This window comes from Colletotrichum fructicola, assembly GCF_000319635.2.
Source record: "Colletotrichum fructicola Nara gc5 chromosome Unknown KSG_Nara_v1_contig09, whole genome shotgun sequence".
Lineage (NCBI taxonomy): Eukaryota > Fungi > Ascomycota > Sordariomycetes > Glomerellales > Glomerellaceae > Colletotrichum > Colletotrichum fructicola.
This window is the reverse complement of record NW_027094059.1, coordinates 3,353,363-3,368,714: the sequence shown is the minus strand read 5'-3', so window position 1 is coordinate 3,368,714 and position 15,352 is coordinate 3,353,363. Positions and strand designations below refer to the sequence as shown.

At 55.2% G+C, this 15,352-nt stretch overlaps 7 protein-coding genes across 7 annotated transcripts; 2 read left to right on the top strand and 5 right to left on the bottom strand.

Annotated features, from left to right (window-relative positions):
- Positions 1-3,407: 3,407 nt before the first annotated feature.
- On the bottom strand, positions 3,408-4,901 carry stcS-3 (putative sterigmatocystin biosynthesis P450 monooxygenase stcS; the record flags this gene model as incomplete). Its single annotated transcript, XM_032022212.2, has 2 exons — positions 3,408-4,089; positions 4,144-4,901. The coding sequence occupies 2 exons, from the start codon at positions 4,899-4,901 to the stop codon at positions 3,408-3,410; spliced, it is 1,440 nt and encodes a 479-aa protein (XP_031880849.2).
- Positions 4,902-6,972: 2,071 nt separating this feature from the next.
- CGGC5_v015272 (uncharacterized protein) lies at positions 6,973-7,389 on the bottom strand (the record flags this gene model as incomplete). Its single annotated transcript, XM_032022211.2, has 1 exon — positions 6,973-7,389. The coding sequence occupies one exon, from the start codon at positions 7,387-7,389 to the stop codon at positions 6,973-6,975; it is 417 nt and encodes a 138-aa protein (XP_031880850.2).
- Positions 7,390-7,672: 283 nt separating this feature from the next.
- CGGC5_v015271 (uncharacterized protein) lies at positions 7,673-8,735 on the top strand (the record flags this gene model as incomplete). Its single annotated transcript, XM_066153227.1, has 5 exons — positions 7,673-7,729; positions 7,784-7,944; positions 8,010-8,124; positions 8,170-8,506; positions 8,587-8,735. 5 exons carry the CDS (start codon positions 7,673-7,675, stop codon positions 8,733-8,735), a joined length of 819 nt encoding a protein of 272 aa, XP_066007385.1.
- Positions 8,736-9,434: 699 nt separating this feature from the next.
- Positions 9,435-10,605, bottom strand: CGGC5_v015270 (uncharacterized protein; the record flags this gene model as incomplete). Its single annotated transcript, XM_032022210.1, has 2 exons — positions 9,435-10,312; positions 10,455-10,605. The coding sequence occupies 2 exons, from the start codon at positions 10,603-10,605 to the stop codon at positions 9,435-9,437; spliced, it is 1,029 nt and encodes a 342-aa protein (XP_031880851.1).
- A 1,835-nt stretch (positions 10,606-12,440) lies between these two features.
- Positions 12,441-12,884, top strand: CGGC5_v015269 (uncharacterized protein; the record flags this gene model as incomplete). The annotated part of the gene is made up of 1 exon (XM_032022208.1): positions 12,441-12,884. The coding sequence occupies one exon, from the start codon at positions 12,441-12,443 to the stop codon at positions 12,882-12,884; it is 444 nt and encodes a 147-aa protein (XP_031880928.1).
- A 268-nt stretch (positions 12,885-13,152) lies between these two features.
- Positions 13,153-13,429, bottom strand: CGGC5_v015268 (uncharacterized protein; the record flags this gene model as incomplete). Its single annotated transcript, XM_032022207.1, has 2 exons — positions 13,153-13,218; positions 13,274-13,429. The coding sequence occupies 2 exons, from the start codon at positions 13,427-13,429 to the stop codon at positions 13,153-13,155; spliced, it is 222 nt and encodes a 73-aa protein (XP_031880927.1).
- A 947-nt stretch (positions 13,430-14,376) lies between these two features.
- CGGC5_v015267 (uncharacterized protein) lies at positions 14,377-15,171 on the bottom strand (the record flags this gene model as incomplete). Its single annotated transcript, XM_032022206.1, has 1 exon — positions 14,377-15,171. The coding sequence occupies one exon, from the start codon at positions 15,169-15,171 to the stop codon at positions 14,377-14,379; it is 795 nt and encodes a 264-aa protein (XP_031880875.1).
- Positions 15,172-15,352: the final 181 nt, after the last annotated feature.

Sequence of the window (15,352 nt, the reverse complement as noted above, 5' to 3'; positions counted from 1 at the left end):
GGGGGCCACGGGTTGCGGCTTGGGCCGGGTTGCCATTTAGGAGCGTGTTTTGTTCTGTTGGGCGGCGCGGGGCGTCGGAGGGAGCCTGCTAATAGGCAATAGCTGAGCCACGAGTGTGTGAATGTTCTGAGGCGATGTCGTTTGCGTCTGGCAAAGGGGGGACGGCGCGTGTCGGCATTGGTTTGTGAAGAACGGCCAGCGTGGGAGTGGTGAGGTGTGTTTTGAGTTGAGGTGGTGATCTGTCGTTGCACAGGCCTTACAGGGTCGGGATGGAGGGGTTGGAGGGAGCCAAGGCGGGGCGGGGCGGGGTTGTGCTTCATCATAGGAGCGGTCAGAGGAAGCTGGTGTTTGGGGTCGTGGTTGATGAGGGTGATCGTTTTGAGCACCTTGAGGATTTTTGATGGTGTGTATAAATGGATGATGATGGCCGGGACATCACGAACAGCTCCAAGACCATCATCGTCTTCTGGGTGTCGCAGTTGGTTGTTGCAATGACTGGTGTTGAATAGCACGGTCTGGCCTGGGTTCCATTGCATCAACAACAATCAAACCATGCCCACGATCGCTTTACACCTTTCATATAGCACGAGAAGACAGTTTCGGCGTCTCAAAAGTCAATTGCCAAATGAGTGACTAAACTAGCCAACAGGTCCTTCCGTCAGAAAGAGAACACAATCCGCCGATGGCTCATCCCCCAGAACCATAGCCCCATTTCCCGCAAAACAAGACTCATATCATCGTAGTCGAAGTCGAGAAAGACGGCTGAACGTTTCCGCCGCAGACCGCCGTCAAACGGAAATATGTGTCATGGCTCGTGGGTTGTCTGCTGAACGCGCAGAGGCGAACAGCTTATTTGCAGCTGGAGCAAGAGCAGCTGGAGCCGCAGTTGCCTTAGACATGGGGGTTAGCGCATGGTAAGGCAAAGGGGGAGAGACAAGCGCGCTGGCGCCGATGTCGTAATCGACGATGCAGCAGCAGCAGCGCAGCCACATGGGGGTGAAGACGTACAGGTAGAAGCGCCGGAGCAGCCACAGTCACCCTTCATTTTGATGGATTTGGTTGGTTGGAAGAGGTTTGAAAAGGTTGTTGAAGATGATGTGATGGAATTGATTGATCGCGTGGTGGAGTAGATGAGACTCAGAAGAGAAGGGTAAGAAACCGCGCATTTATATATCCGAAGAGGCACTCGGCCGTCGCAGGAGGCAGAGAGGGGAGCGGACGCTGGAGGAGGGGTCAGATGTCAGATGAGGGTGGCCAGATGGAGCCGGATCGGGCGGCCGTCATTGGTGGTGCGGCGCCGTTTGTGCTGTGACGGTGGATGGGTGGGGTTTGCGGCCTTTGTGCGTTGACGGTAGCCAGTCGCCCTCTCGCGAGAGGACGGGCGGGTGGTGGTCTGGCTGACTTGGCCTGGTCCGCCGCCGGGCAATGCATGTCCCATGGCGGGTGGAGGGGCGTATCGCCTCATCTCCTTTCGGCTGCTGGTGCTGCGCTGACCCCTCACATTGTCGTGTTGTTTCTGCGTACGGCGGTAGGTTGTCTCTTATCGCTGGCCTGGCTGATAAGGTTCAGCAGGTGGGTTTGCGTCTTTTGTGCTTCCACGCGCCAGGATTCCACGAATTGGTTCTTCATGCAGCGTCTGCAGATGACCCTAGCCTGGCCTGGCCTGGGTGGCTGGCAGAAGATGAGATGAGGGCGTCCGTGACACTCGCCAAAAGCAGCGATGGTATCTTCTAGCACTTGCGAGGCTCTCCTCGACGGCGCACCAGACAACAGATAGCGGCACACTCGTTCAGGCAGGACCCTGAATCTATCCAGGGCGGCTGACGTCGGGGCACCTGGGGGCGAGGAGGGGTATCCCAAGCAGGCACCAACTCTACCCCAAGCCTCCGAGCTTGCTGGGGAGGGGTGGTGTGGCCCGTGGCTGTGACGTCTATCGGCAGCTGTGGCCGTCTCAGTTGCGGGTTTTGTGCGTGAATCTTCACCAGTCGTCGCCCTCTGGCCTCGGGCCTCTTGATCTAGCTGAGACTGGGCGACTCGTCAATCTCTTCGAGGCATTTCTGCGGCATACGGCGACACGGCGCAAATGGCACATGCTTGACGCAAAAAAAAGACTCCAATGCCCTGGCGGCGTGACGGCGTGTCCGGTGAGTCTTCATGCGACTTCCAAGCGAGATGCTCGCGAAAAGGCGTCGGATGTCCCGCCTGGAAGGGGAAATTCTTCATCACCGCTTCTTCAGCAGCCACCTCAGCCAGAACCCCACTGCCGGTCTCCACGGCCAACGTTAACGTTGCGTTCCAATGGGGGTCGCATTGACCTCCGGCGCGTTGCGGCTTGCTCTTCGCCCGTCGCCCGTTGGCCGTCCCAACCACTCTGGGATCGGTTGAGTTTGCCGTCCGCGTCGGAGTGTACTGCGGGATGTATCTCCCAGGCGGCGGCGTTGCTAGCCTGTGGCCGGCGCTGTCTTGACCGACATGTTGCCGGCGTAAGCCCAGGAGATAGGCTGACGGACCCTCGCGCGGGTGATGTCGGTGGGCAGGCAATTGTCGGGAACGTTTGCCTTTCAGCAGCCGACTAGCGATAGACACGTGTGATGGACCCCTTTGCCGCGACGTATTTCCGCACCGCGTTGGTGACTTGGCATCATGTTCGACATGCAATCGCATTCAACTGGCTGCGGGGGTCGTTTTGGACCCCGTAGGCAGGCCTGGATTGCATCTCGCTTCGCTTCGCTTCGTGTGCGGATGAGCCAGGTAGAGAAACTTGCTCAAACAAGGCCGTCTCCATTGGCTGATCCAGTCACTGCAAACTGCGAATGTATCGAGAATATTGGAACCAAGTCGGGAGGAAGCGACAGCTGCCATCGTCATGCGTATCGTCTCTTGCTGAACAGAGTGTCACTGTGTAACTATTTCCAGGGCAGGCGCCGGTCGGCAGACTTTTCGGGTAATGATCGGCTGATGACATCGCCCCACGTGCATCCTCCTTGCCTTACGTCAGCAATGTCTGCAAGTCACGTGCGGGCTGCTGTCAGCTCTCTCCGATGATCATCGACAAGATCGACGCCCATGACATTGTTTGTGACGTTGTTTCGGAAGGCAACGCTGCGCCAGACGCCATCAGGAGATAAGGCTTCCAGAATAATCTCTGAGTTCATCGATCAGCAGTGATACAAGGCAGCCTCCAGCTTATTGGCACAGCGATGGCTCTACGAGAGCGAACGATCAAATCCGCTAACTGGATCGTTTTCGGAGCGATGTCGCAGTGATGTACAATCAACACATCCAGATCTTGCCTTGTGCCACCCTGTCGACAATCAAATGAACACGCAAGATTGTCATCGCGATTACAGCTCAAGTTTCCACAAAGCCACGGCATCAAGCAGCACGGAGACCAACAGCCACGCACCTCACTCCCTCCCACTCAGCCTCACCTTCATCTTCATCCCACTCCGAACCGCCGCCCCCATCTTCATCTCCTGGAACGCCATGTCTCCCACCAGTGCGTCAAGCTCGAAAAACGTCGTCCGCGCCTCCCTCTTACCAACCGGAACGGTCTCGAAATCAAACCACCGCGCCGTGAGTAACAACAACAGCCGCAGCTCGTCCATCGCCAGGTCCTGCCCCATACACGCCCGCGGGCCCCTCTCAAACGGCCTCCACGCAAACCGGTGCAGCGCCGCCCCCTCCGCCCCCAGGAACCGCTCCGGCCGGAACACCTTGGGGTCCGCGAAGTAGGCCGGGTCGAAGTGCGACGCAAACTGGCACAGCGCGAGCATGAAGCCCTCGATAGGCAGCCGTCTCCCGTCGCAGTCGAGGTGTTTGAGCTCCGGCGGCGCGATCCGCGTGCTGAATCCGACGGGGTAGAAGCGCATCGTCTCCTTGATCACGGCCGTCGTGTACTCCAGCTCGTTCGTCTTGGCTGGGTTCGTCCGCAGCATCTCCGCGCTCTCCTGCAGCCCGGCTGGGAACACCGCATCGTGCTCCTCCCGCATCCTCCGCATGGCCTCGGGGTGCAGGCCCAGCAACATCACCGTGTACGTGAATGCATCCGTCGTCGTGCCGTGGCCCCCGAGGAGCAGCGTCTTCAAACTGGCCCACCATTAGCAAACGCCGTCTTCTCCCACGCATCACCAACCAACTCACTTCACAACCAACAAGTGCAAAAACTCCCCCTTCGGCGGTCCCACCTCTCCACTCTGGATCCAGTCCGCAATGACCCGGTCCATGATGCTCTTCGCCAGCCGCCGACTCGGCACCTCCCCCTCGTCTCTCATCACCTCCCACCGCTCCAGCACCGCCTTGCGAATAACCTCATCACTCCGCCTCTTCACCCCGCGGATCCGCCACCACTCAACAACCTTCCTCACCGGGTTCCAGCTCGTAATCACAAAGTTCAAATACTGAATCAACGCCCTCAGGTCCTCCAGCAACACCGACCCCTTCCCCTGCGCATCCAACGACATCCCAAACACAATACTCCCAATCACGTCAAAAATAGCCTTGGCCGCCTCCCCCTCCAGCTCAAACTCCTCCTCGCCCCTCTCCTCCGCCCTCTTCCTTAACTTCTCATGAAAAACAAGCACATGCTCCGAAAACATGCTCAACATCGGCTTCACGTACCCCTGACTGAACCCGCTCCCCATCATCCGCTTCCCCGCCTTCCACATCTCCCCGTTCACGCTCACGATGTTGTCGTCCCCCAGCACGGGGCCCATGAACTTGCCCACCTGCGGGTGCTTCAGCGTCGGCGTCCCCGTGAGCAGCCGCTGCGCCGCGTCCGGGTCCGTCACCATCAGCACCGGGTCCGCCAGCGGCCAGAAGTCGAGGTACCACGCCCCAGGCATATCATAACGCTGCGCGATCGCCGCCATATACACCTGCGGGTGGCAGTTGGGCGGCATCGTCGCCGCGACCTCGCCCAGCAGGCGCAGGTGGCCCCATAGGAACGAGTGGCCCGGAGGGCACGGCTGTCTTCAGTTAGCTTTCCGCGTTCCTGTCCTCATCATGATGTTGCAACGTGCCTTGTCCTTGTAGAACCTGCGCTCCTGAACGAGACGGATGATGAAATATCCCACCGACGCGACCCCGAGTGAAAAGGCAATGAGCCAGTTCGATACCCCAAACATGATGCTAGGAATGTGACTGACCAAATCGACGCCTCGAATCGGAAAAAGCGAGTTTATCTTTTTCACAACAAATCAAGATCTCCAACATTGAAAAGGGCTGCGATCTCAGGGATATACATCGGCCCACCAACCAACGCCTCCCCAATCCTTCGTATTTCGTGCGTCGTACCTTGCGGCACAGTCTCGGTTACGCTTCCGTGCAGAACCCCGCATCCTGTCATTTCCACCTTCTTGAAAAGGGTGTCGAAGCGGGCTTGGCTTGGAAGGGATGGATCGCTTAACTTTGAGTCAAAAATTCGGGCGTTGGTGGCTTGAATGCATGGCGATTAGTCACCCCGTTGACGAAGTCTGGTCATGATTGTGGCTTTGGGGTCAGGTACTTCACTGTCTCTGATGCCTGTGATGATTTCATCTATCGTCCCTGTGGCCTCTCTGGTCTATGTTATTCTTCTCACATCTCTTTTATCTCGATTGTTCCTATCGGTCCTTTTGTTTCTATCGTGTCTGTCACTTCTGTCGTCCGTCATCGTCCTCGTCCGTTCCCTATCGTCATCGTCCCCCGTCGTCGTTATCCCTGTCGTCGTCGTCCCTCTTTAATGGTCGTCCTTATCACTAGATCTGGACTTCACAGGGCTCAAGTGTGGTGCTTGAAGGACCAAGTGGTAGCAATGCATTTTTCTATCTAAAGTAACAACCGTGAATAAGCGATAAATATATTCTCCCCCTCCCCCTCTAGCATTTATCTTCTCGTCCTCAAACTTCCAGCATCTGTTCCTATAATATTTTAGTTTTATCTGTTGTCTTTGTGGCCTCTTTGTGGCCTCTCTGGTCACCATTATCTCTGTTATTCTTATTATCTCTCTGCTCTTGCTCTCTCACCTGTCGCTGTCGATCCTGTTGTTTCTATCGTCATCATCGTTGTCGTCTCGTCGTTGTCTCCTACAGTTGTCGTCCTCCTCTGTTATTATCAGTCCTTCACTATTAAGTCCGGACGTGACGAGGCACTAGGGTAGTGCATGAGGACTGAGTGGTAGCAATGAGCTCGTCTATGGATCTAGAGTAACCGCCCGAAGTTATCGTGGTGAATAAGTAACATACTTACCCTTTCCTCCCCTCTAGTTTCACCTTATTATCCTCATCCTCATACTTTAAGCACTTGTTTCCAAGTTTCATGCTGAATTTGGTTGATCTCTGCTTTTGTCTTCTTTATTGTCCGTATTAGTCCTTTTTGCTTCTATCTTTTCTTCCTCCTCTATAATCGCCGTCGCCTTTTATCACTAGGTTTAGACCTCACGGGGCATGAGGGTGACGACCAAGTGGTAGCAAAAGTTCGTCTAGAGCAACGACTCGACGTTTTCATAATAAATAAGCGATAAATTAATTCTTTCCTCCCCTTCTGCAGTTTCCCCTCATCATTCTGGTCCTCAGACTTCCAGTATCTGTTTCGAAGTGTCATGCCAAAGTTGTTAAATCTCTGCCTTTGCCGTCTCGCTTATCCCTGTGATTCCTATCGTTCCTGTCGTCCACCCCCTATCATCGTCGTCCGTCTCCTTTCGTCTTCGTCCCCCGTCGTCGTCCCCCGTCTTCGTCCCCCGTCTTCGTCCCCCCGTTATCGTCCCCCGTTATCGTCCCCCGTTATCGTCCCCCGTTATCGTCCCTGTCGTCGTCGTCGTCGTCGCCGCCGTCCTTCAGCATTAGATCTAGGCTTCACGGGGCACGAGGGTAGTGCTTAAGAACTGAGTGGTAGCAATGAATTCGTCTAGAGCAACGACCTGAAGTTCTCGTGGCGACTAAGCAACATACATATCATATCCTCCCCTCCACTTTCGCTTCTTCATTCTCCCCCTCAAACCTCCAGCATCTGTTTCCAAGTTTGATGCCAAAGTTGCCCTGTATGATTGCCAGTCACCAGCTTGAGTTTAACATTTGTTCCAGCCAGCAGCTTGCGCGCATCCTTTGTCCACTGCCTTGGCTTTCCGTATTTGGCACCCAGGGCGATGACCTTGAGACAAGGTAGCTGGCTCTTGGACGCAGTGCACAGAGCGGTAATCATCTTCTCGATTCCTTTCTTGTAGGCCATGACTTGCGGATGGCTAGCTGTGATCCGGCCGTTGACCCCGAGCAAGGACCACGTGGCGTCGATGAAAATCTTCTCCAGTCGAGGAGCCAACAAGTCGGGGAAGCTCGATCCCAAAAGTTCAATGGTGGCTGGAGTGTCAAAGAAACAGTCGAGAGTGATACGGAGCTCTTTGAGGTTGTTCATCTGAGGCAGGCAAGTGATGTGCTTAGTTGAGCCTGGGGTTATGACCCACGTGTTTCCAAAGAAGCGGTTGTATCCTTGGGTGTTCAGGGACAGTTCCTTCAGCTGAGGGCATGATTGTGGAAGGACTGTGTTGATGTTTGATCTTCCATTCCGGCGAGGGCTCTTGATGGAGGCTTTCAGTCTTCTGAGATTCGGGCAGCGCTTAAGCAGGTGGCAGAGGCCGGTTCCGTCAGCACTGCTTGAGTCCAGTGTCAATGTCTTCAGGGGAAGCTGGACGTTGGCAATGTCGGGGTCTGCGAGCGCATCCCATATAGGGGTATCGCCTATAAGACGCAAGTCGGTAAGATTGGTAGCGGACAGGAGAGGGGTGAGGACGCTGATCGGCTGGCCAAAGACGTTTTCCGCATGGTTCGGGAGGCTAAAGCCAGTGAGCGAGAAGCTTTTCAGAGATGGAAACAGAGCTCTGCGAGGGACGACGGCCAAGGACGACGGCGACGACGGCGACAACAAGGGCAAGGACGACGACGACGGCAAGGACGGGGATAGCATATCCAGGTATGCGATAACGACGCGAGTTGACGGGCGACAATAGGAGTTGACCTCAAGCCTAACCTCTTCAGCCCGATCAAGAAAGATGAGAAGCAGGGCAAGAACGCTGCGCGAGTTTTCCTTCGGGGATCCGATGCCGCAAAGGGTTTTGCAAAGAATGACGAGGCTGCGGTCGGTGTCGCACAGGTTGGTCATGTTGAGCTCTTCATTGATCCAGGATGAAACGTTCAGAGCCCAACGATCGAAACGGCCGCCGGCGACAGAGATGTGCGCCTCCCTCACGCAGTTGCGCAGGTCCGGATTCTCGATGAAGCTTCGGGTAAGGAGGTCGTAGCCCTTCATGCTGTGGATCTCGACCTTGCGGTACAACTCGAGCTGAGCGAAAGGATACATCTGCCAATTGAGAAGGCACAGGTTGAGAAGATCCCTCTTGCTGTGGAAGGCATTCTGGCTTGCGCATTTGACGATGCAGCAGATGAGCTCGTTGGGCAGTCGGGAGAGGGAGTTGTTCTTCATGGTGGCGGCGGTCGCATAGGGTCGTCTGATGTAGGAGATTCGTGGTCAGCAGGTGGGTAGAAGAAAACAGCGTGATAGGCCATAGTACCTTGAGGTGGAAGAAGCAGACTCGAGACGTCGACTATTGTGCAGACGGAAAAAAGCGCGCTGGTAGGAGAAGAGAAGCCGAGTCGGGATATCTCGTCGACGAGGAGGAAGACTGTGTAGAGATCGCGATGAATACGCGCAAGGCGAGAGAGAGGACGACGGGCAAAGACAGAGGCGGCGGTGGGAAGTGGTGACGAGGGGCAGAGGTGATGGAAAGAGGCAGTGATGGGGAAAGGCAGAGACAGAAAAGATGACAGAGATAGAGGAAGGCACCGACGAAAATTCAGAAGGGGAAGGAGGAAGGTCGCGGTCGCGACTGGAGGTCTTGCCTTGCTGGGTTCTTGTCACTTTAGGAAACCACCTGCCTGGGGAGGTCTCGCTGGCAACTTCCCTTTTCCATCTTACAAGCTTTTTGCCCATCAAAGATCCTTCGCAAAATCAAATATGTGTGAGCAAATCCAGGAACCATTTTTGTACTTGGGGGATGGTCCAAAATACACGATAAGGGGTAATCCAGCTGCGCACCACGAGAGACGACCTTTGCCAACACTACGACCGCAAAAGACATGCAAGTCAATGGATATCGAGGCCTACGGAAAGCAGAGAGAATTCAAGTACCATCCGGTATATGAATCAACCCTTCCTGACAGAAACCAGGTCTCTCTGCCATGGATCCATAAGGTACCCTGCGGTCTCGATCGAAGTCAACAAAGCAGCCGCACACGCACGTGGTTTTTGAGCCGCAGAGACAAGGTCTTTTCCTTTCCACAGGTAGCCAATACATTGACCAAGTCTAGACATGCCTCGAAGAAAAAAGAACAAGAAAGCCCCAGAGTCTCGCGACACAATGGGTTGGATTTTGGTACAAGAGTGGCCATTCAATGCAAGCCACATCATCCGCGAAGCTTCACCCGCATCTTCTTTTCCCCCCTCTGCGCCCGCCAAAAGTTCGACGACCGAATCATCTCCTCGCACCCCTCCAACACCCAACGCCACTTGTTGACAAAAAGCTCCGTCACCTCCCAGTTCATCGGGTCCCAAGGGTCTCCCCACAGAATCATCTCCCCCTTCCCGGACGGCGCGTCTCCGTCGCCAATCATGTCGAGGCACAGCTCCTCGTCGTCATAGCTCCCGTCCGCCTTGATAAGGTTATCCCGCATGCGCGGAAGCGGCAAAAAGTCCAGCCAGGGATGGTGCACCACCGTCAGCTGCGTCTCCGTCGGCCGCAGATACACCGGCACGCTCCACACCGTCCGCACGTTATACCGCGGGTCCGTCCCGAACGGCGACGCACAGTCCTCGTCGCAGACCATCGGCATCGTGATCCCCAGCGTCTTCATGTTCTCCATCAGCCCCCGGAAGAGGTTGAACTGCACCAGCGGGATCAGCGAGTCCGACATTGGGTCCGTCCCCGAGTGCATCGCCTTCATCAGGAACAGGTCGTACAGCTCGTCCATGTCCTCATCCTGCAGGTCCAGCAGCTGCCGCCTGCGTCCGATATACGTCAGCGCCATCAACGTCGCGTGCTTGGCATATAATCGTTCCCCATTGGCCCTCGAGCGCCTCGCGCTGGGGCGTGAGAGCTCCATGGCCGTGGTGTACATGTACGTCTCCGCATCGTCGCTGGAAGGAGAGGTATCTTCAGAGGCGGTGGAAGACGACGAGGTCTTGCGCGGGACAAGGGCCGTGGACTCGGTCGGCGAGATGCTTGCACCAGCGCCGCGGGCCGCTCCCTGGCCTTGGCGCAGTCTTTCCACCTTCCGTCGCTGTCCTAATACGTTTCGATGTCCGCGTTAGTGAACCGTTTCAACTCCCATTCCATCTCGAGGCCGTGATAAGCAGAGGGCATGCGGTGGCGGGGCACCACGAAGGGAGGCACCGTAAGCAGGTTGCATGTGGTGGGTGCCACTTACTCCACGTCCGCTGATTGAGCCTGTTCTGGATCTTCCTCCTCTCGGCCGGGCTTGTCTTGCCCTTCCAGTTGTCCTCGCTCGAGACCACGGCGCTCACGGCCGGTTGCACCATGCTCGACAGAGCCGGGTACGAGCTGGTGATTGCAGACATCGCGATCGATTGATGCTGCTCAAGATGTGTATTCTAGCACTTTTCGATGAGACGATGCGGAAATTCTGATGGGAAAGCACAGGGAGAAAAGTCCCAGATCTTCCTGGGGCTGAGGACGAATCCGCGGGGATTCGGACTTGGCTCCCGAGCAAGGGATTTGCACTTTTGGGTTAGACAGTCGAAAATCTGGCATGTTTCCAGTTAGCCTGGATCTATTTGACTTGGGGCTAGACCGCGCTACTGCCGTCAGATAGATATTGTCCCCTGGTGGTGAGCCTTACACAGTATTCGATTTGGCTGCTCAGACTTTGCATTTAATGCATGCTGCAGTCGACTCTGCAATCATCGTGGCTACAGCATGTCGACAGACGCTCAAACGACCTGCTGGACTTGGAGATAGTCCATCATCAGTCTGCCCACGCATTTCCTCGACATCTTTCCTCTTCGACCAGATTAGTGATCTTGTCAAAGCCAGACAGCGCTAGACAGCTCTCCCACGTGGGAGACCAAATCATTTCTGTCAATGACCCCTCGCTATCTCGTGTCCGGTGCATTTTGTCCTTTCGACCACAGGGCCTAGAGCTGAAAGGGGCCTGACGCGGCCGTCGACGCCTTTCCCCATTTTACTTGCTTTTTCTGCCCCATTGCCCGTTGGGGTGCAAACACCTCCCTGGGGCCCAATCACGAGCCTTACCAAGTGCGCCTAGCGGTGCGTCGTGCGACGCGAGATGGGATCTTCACCAGTGCTGGGGGTGGGCAGCACATCACATTGCGCTAGCGGACAGCTGAAGCCAAGGGTCTGATTTGACATAGATTTGACATACAGTGTGGAAGCACTGGGCTGGGCTCGTTGCACAAAAGTGGTGGTTTTTCTCTGCGTATTCCGGAGTGGTCTCCGGTGATATGGTTTTGGGGATCAGGTCGATGTGGCTTTTGCAGCTTGCCTAGATGTTTGTTTCGACACACCTGAATTGGAACCTTGCGACAGGGAGTGAGCCATGTATCTCAGCACTTCCAAGTGAATGATGGGATCTGCTGCGCGGCCGTGTCCTCTTGAATCGGGTCCTAGAGAGGCCGGCCATCCAGGAATTTTCGTGAGAAAATCATGGTAGGCTCACCGCAACTTCGTTCACGGCTTGACAACGTTGGACAGATTCGGCTAGAAATGTATGGATCAAGGCATACCGAAGGATTTGTCTAGTAAGCCTGACATTCGATGCTGTTGGCGACTGTTCCACGTGCTGATGCGCAAGGCTAGAGAGTTGTTGATTTGAGTTCCACGAGCGATGTTGTCATCCGCAAGGGGCATGTTGTCATCGGTTGCCCCCGGCAAACAGCAGACATCCACAGACCAAAGAGAACCCTTACTGGCTTTTACATAGCCACAAGTAGACATAGAAGGGGTAGGAATAACACATGTTCTGCCCCGTTAGCCAGAGATATCGCCCGGATGGAGAACTCTTCCTCCAAGACCCAGAGCCTGGTTCAACCAGCCACAACATCTGTCCCACTACGACGTGCCACGCCTTCACTTCAGTAGGCTATTCAACTCGGGATGCGGACAGCTAGAGAAGACCCAAAGACTCGGCGTTCGAGGAGGAACTTGTGCATCACCTTACGGTAGAGAGGAGATTGAAAAGCTGCGTACTGAACAAGATTTAAGATTCATATATAAGGGCTTAGATGGCCTTTTTGCTACAGGGTGAATGAAGCCACCAGCAGAATACGCCTTCAGTACAAGCCAGTCTCAACCAATATCGACCATAACTCTGTCTCTTTCCCAAAGGCAAGCCATCTCTAACCGAAGAGCAACCCCGAGCATCCATAACCCCAAAATGAAGCTCACCACCACCGCCCTCCTCACCCTCGCCGCTCACCTCTCCCTCACCTCCGCCGGCCCCGCCCTAACCGCCGCCGAAGAGTGCGGCCCCCTCGGCGTCATGTCCTCCACCGACGCCGCCACCAAAGCCGGCATCAGCCCCGCCGACATCCGCAAGTGCAAGGAACACCCGCTGTCGCTCGTCAGCCCCCGTGACACCGCCGCGGATGCCACGGACGCCACGGTCTTCGCGCGCGACTGCTGGTGGGGCGATAACTACGGCTGCACCGACGGGTACTGCTGGGAGAAGTGCAACCCCGAGAAGGGCCACTGGTGCTGGACCGCGTGGGGCGACGGCTTCGGCGACTGGCGGAAGTGCAAGGGCAAGGGGGAGTGTGAGCCTGTGAAGAACGCGGCTTGCGGGCAGGGGAATTGTGAGAAGTGCGGGTGTAGCTGCTGAAGCTGTCATCGCATCATGTGTTGAATGCTGGGTTGCGCGGAGCTTTGTGGTGGATTTTGGGGCTTTCAATTCTCTGCGTTGGGCTTAACTTGAACCATCAAGAAGCGGTTCTATTTTCACTCGCTAAACAAATCAAGGAATGACACAATGTTGGGTTTTACGGTATTTCATTTCATGCTATGATGCCGCTGATGCAAAAACCCTCCCATATGTACGCTTAATGCTGAAGATCTCACAACTCCACCAACCCCGGACCAATGGCTTGAATCTAAGCGGTATCGCAGGTAAGAGAGCCGGCGCCCAAGTCGTTGCAGATGCCCTTGGTAGTGACGCCCTTTATCACAGTCAGTCTGGTTGATTCCCACCGTCGGGCGGAACATCAAGCTTACGTTGCAAGTCCTGGTGCACGCCTGGAGGCGCTCGCTGCACGCCGACTCGGAGAAAGTGCAGCAGTTGAAGTCGGGGTTGCACTTGCCCTGGGGCCCAGGGATGGCAACCGCCAGAGCGGCGGTGATGAGGGTAGCGAGGGCGAAGAAGTAGCGCATCTTGACTGTCTATTGGAACGATTGACTTGTAGTGATCAACTGTGGCAAGCAACCGAAATGAACACAAAAAGAAAAGACTTGCTTTATAGATATTCCAAGCGAGTTGTACAACTCGGCGGCGATTTAATCGCCTGCTATCATGCTATGTGCCACTGACTCAAGACAAACTCTTTTAAATTGTGGACATTGAGATCGCCGACCAATTGTACTCGCTCCGCGACGGTGTTCATCTGTACTCGCGTTGACGGAGTACTCCAGAGCACTTAAACGCGGACCTTAATTCTGCCCATTCTCGCTTTCCCGCCCATTATATTTAGTTGTTCCCAGGTCTTGGCTAATTAATTGCTGACCAGCCACAGCCGGCCGAAACAGGCGTTGCAAAGCCCAGCCGGCGGCGCCGGCACGTTTCGGTCATGTGGACCCACAAGGAGGACCGTCGCGCGTAGATTATCCCGTCGGCGACAAGAATAGACGGCCATCTAGGTGCGAGAGATAGGGTCGCGCAGGGTCGGTCATGGCCTACTTGGCTGGTCGTCCCCTGAGCTGTAGAAGTGAGTTGGGGACCATTGTCTCAAGCCTTGATATCAACAGTTCTGGGCCATATATGGTCTCTTTCCTCACCTTTGTTATCCGCATTGGAAGCCAAAAAGGTTTGCCAATAGGCGGCAAAAGAATTGAAGGCCGGCGGGTCCGTTGGTATGGAACGAGACTACACAGGTTCCTGAGCTGAACGTTACTGACGATTGACAACGATCACATGGATACTGGATTTGGATATGAGAAGATTCCTTCATTTCCTGTAGACTATCTAAGCAACTAGCGTGCTGTTGCGGTTGCGAACACGGCTGACGTTCAATTCCATACCCCAATTTTCGTCTCGAAGCTCTCAAGTATCATGTGACTGTCATGGTGCAAGTCCCTGTCACACCCCTGGACCCCAGGCTTTATCATGACTGAATACAATCCTGCGAGTTGTCACTGTTGGAGGTGCGCTGGCGCTTGGCTTCTCGAGCATGTTCAGCGACTCCTCCTTCCTCGAGCTCGCTAGCTTCGCGCTTGATCGGGACATCTGAGCCCTGCTTGTCGAGCTTGTCAATCTGTTCCAAGGCAGCTTTTCTCACCGAGTTTATCTCGGCTTCCATCGTTACTAGCGTAAGGTCTTCGACGTCTCGAAGAGTAGCGAATCCGAGATGAGAGTTTGATTGACGGCCGAGCACCTCAACAGTGCGCTTTCTCATGTTGCCCATAATGGTTTTCGACATGGCCTCAATCTCGTCACGGAGGTAAGCATGGAGAGTTGGGCGAGAACTCTTGAAAAGTTTGGCCGACATTCTCTCGATGTTATTCTTGTGTAGATCATCATTCGCACGAAGGTGCTCTTCCTTCGGTGTGACTGTTGTTTGAACTTTCGCGCTGGCTGGAGACTGTGTCTTACTCTCCTTCTCGGCCGCCGGCCGCGACTGGCTGTTATGAGATTGGAGATTCCGTTTCACATTCTGCGGAGTCAAGTCGTTTGCCAGAGGAACACCGCGGGGATGTCTTCCAAACGAGTCTCCTTCCAGCTCATCGCATGATGTGGCAGGATCTTGGACAGCATTGGACGGATTATCTGCACGCGGTGGGTTCGTGATGACACGGGCGCCAACAATACCTTTGCTGCCACCGACGGGAATCCCGCTGCTGACAACAGGCTTGGAAGACGAAGGTACTCCTCGAGGCGGAGTGTTGTGTTTTCCGACCATTGGGTTGCCGGTTTCGTGTCCCGGAGAGGCATGACGCTTCGTTTTATTCTCGGTGGAACTTCCACCAGCATTCTTTATTCCAGAGACTCTACCCTCGGAGACAGACGTGTTGAAGGCTCTTGGTTTGTTTAGGCTCGGGGTTTTGGGCTGCCCGAAGAGATAACCCTGTCCACCAAGGTCC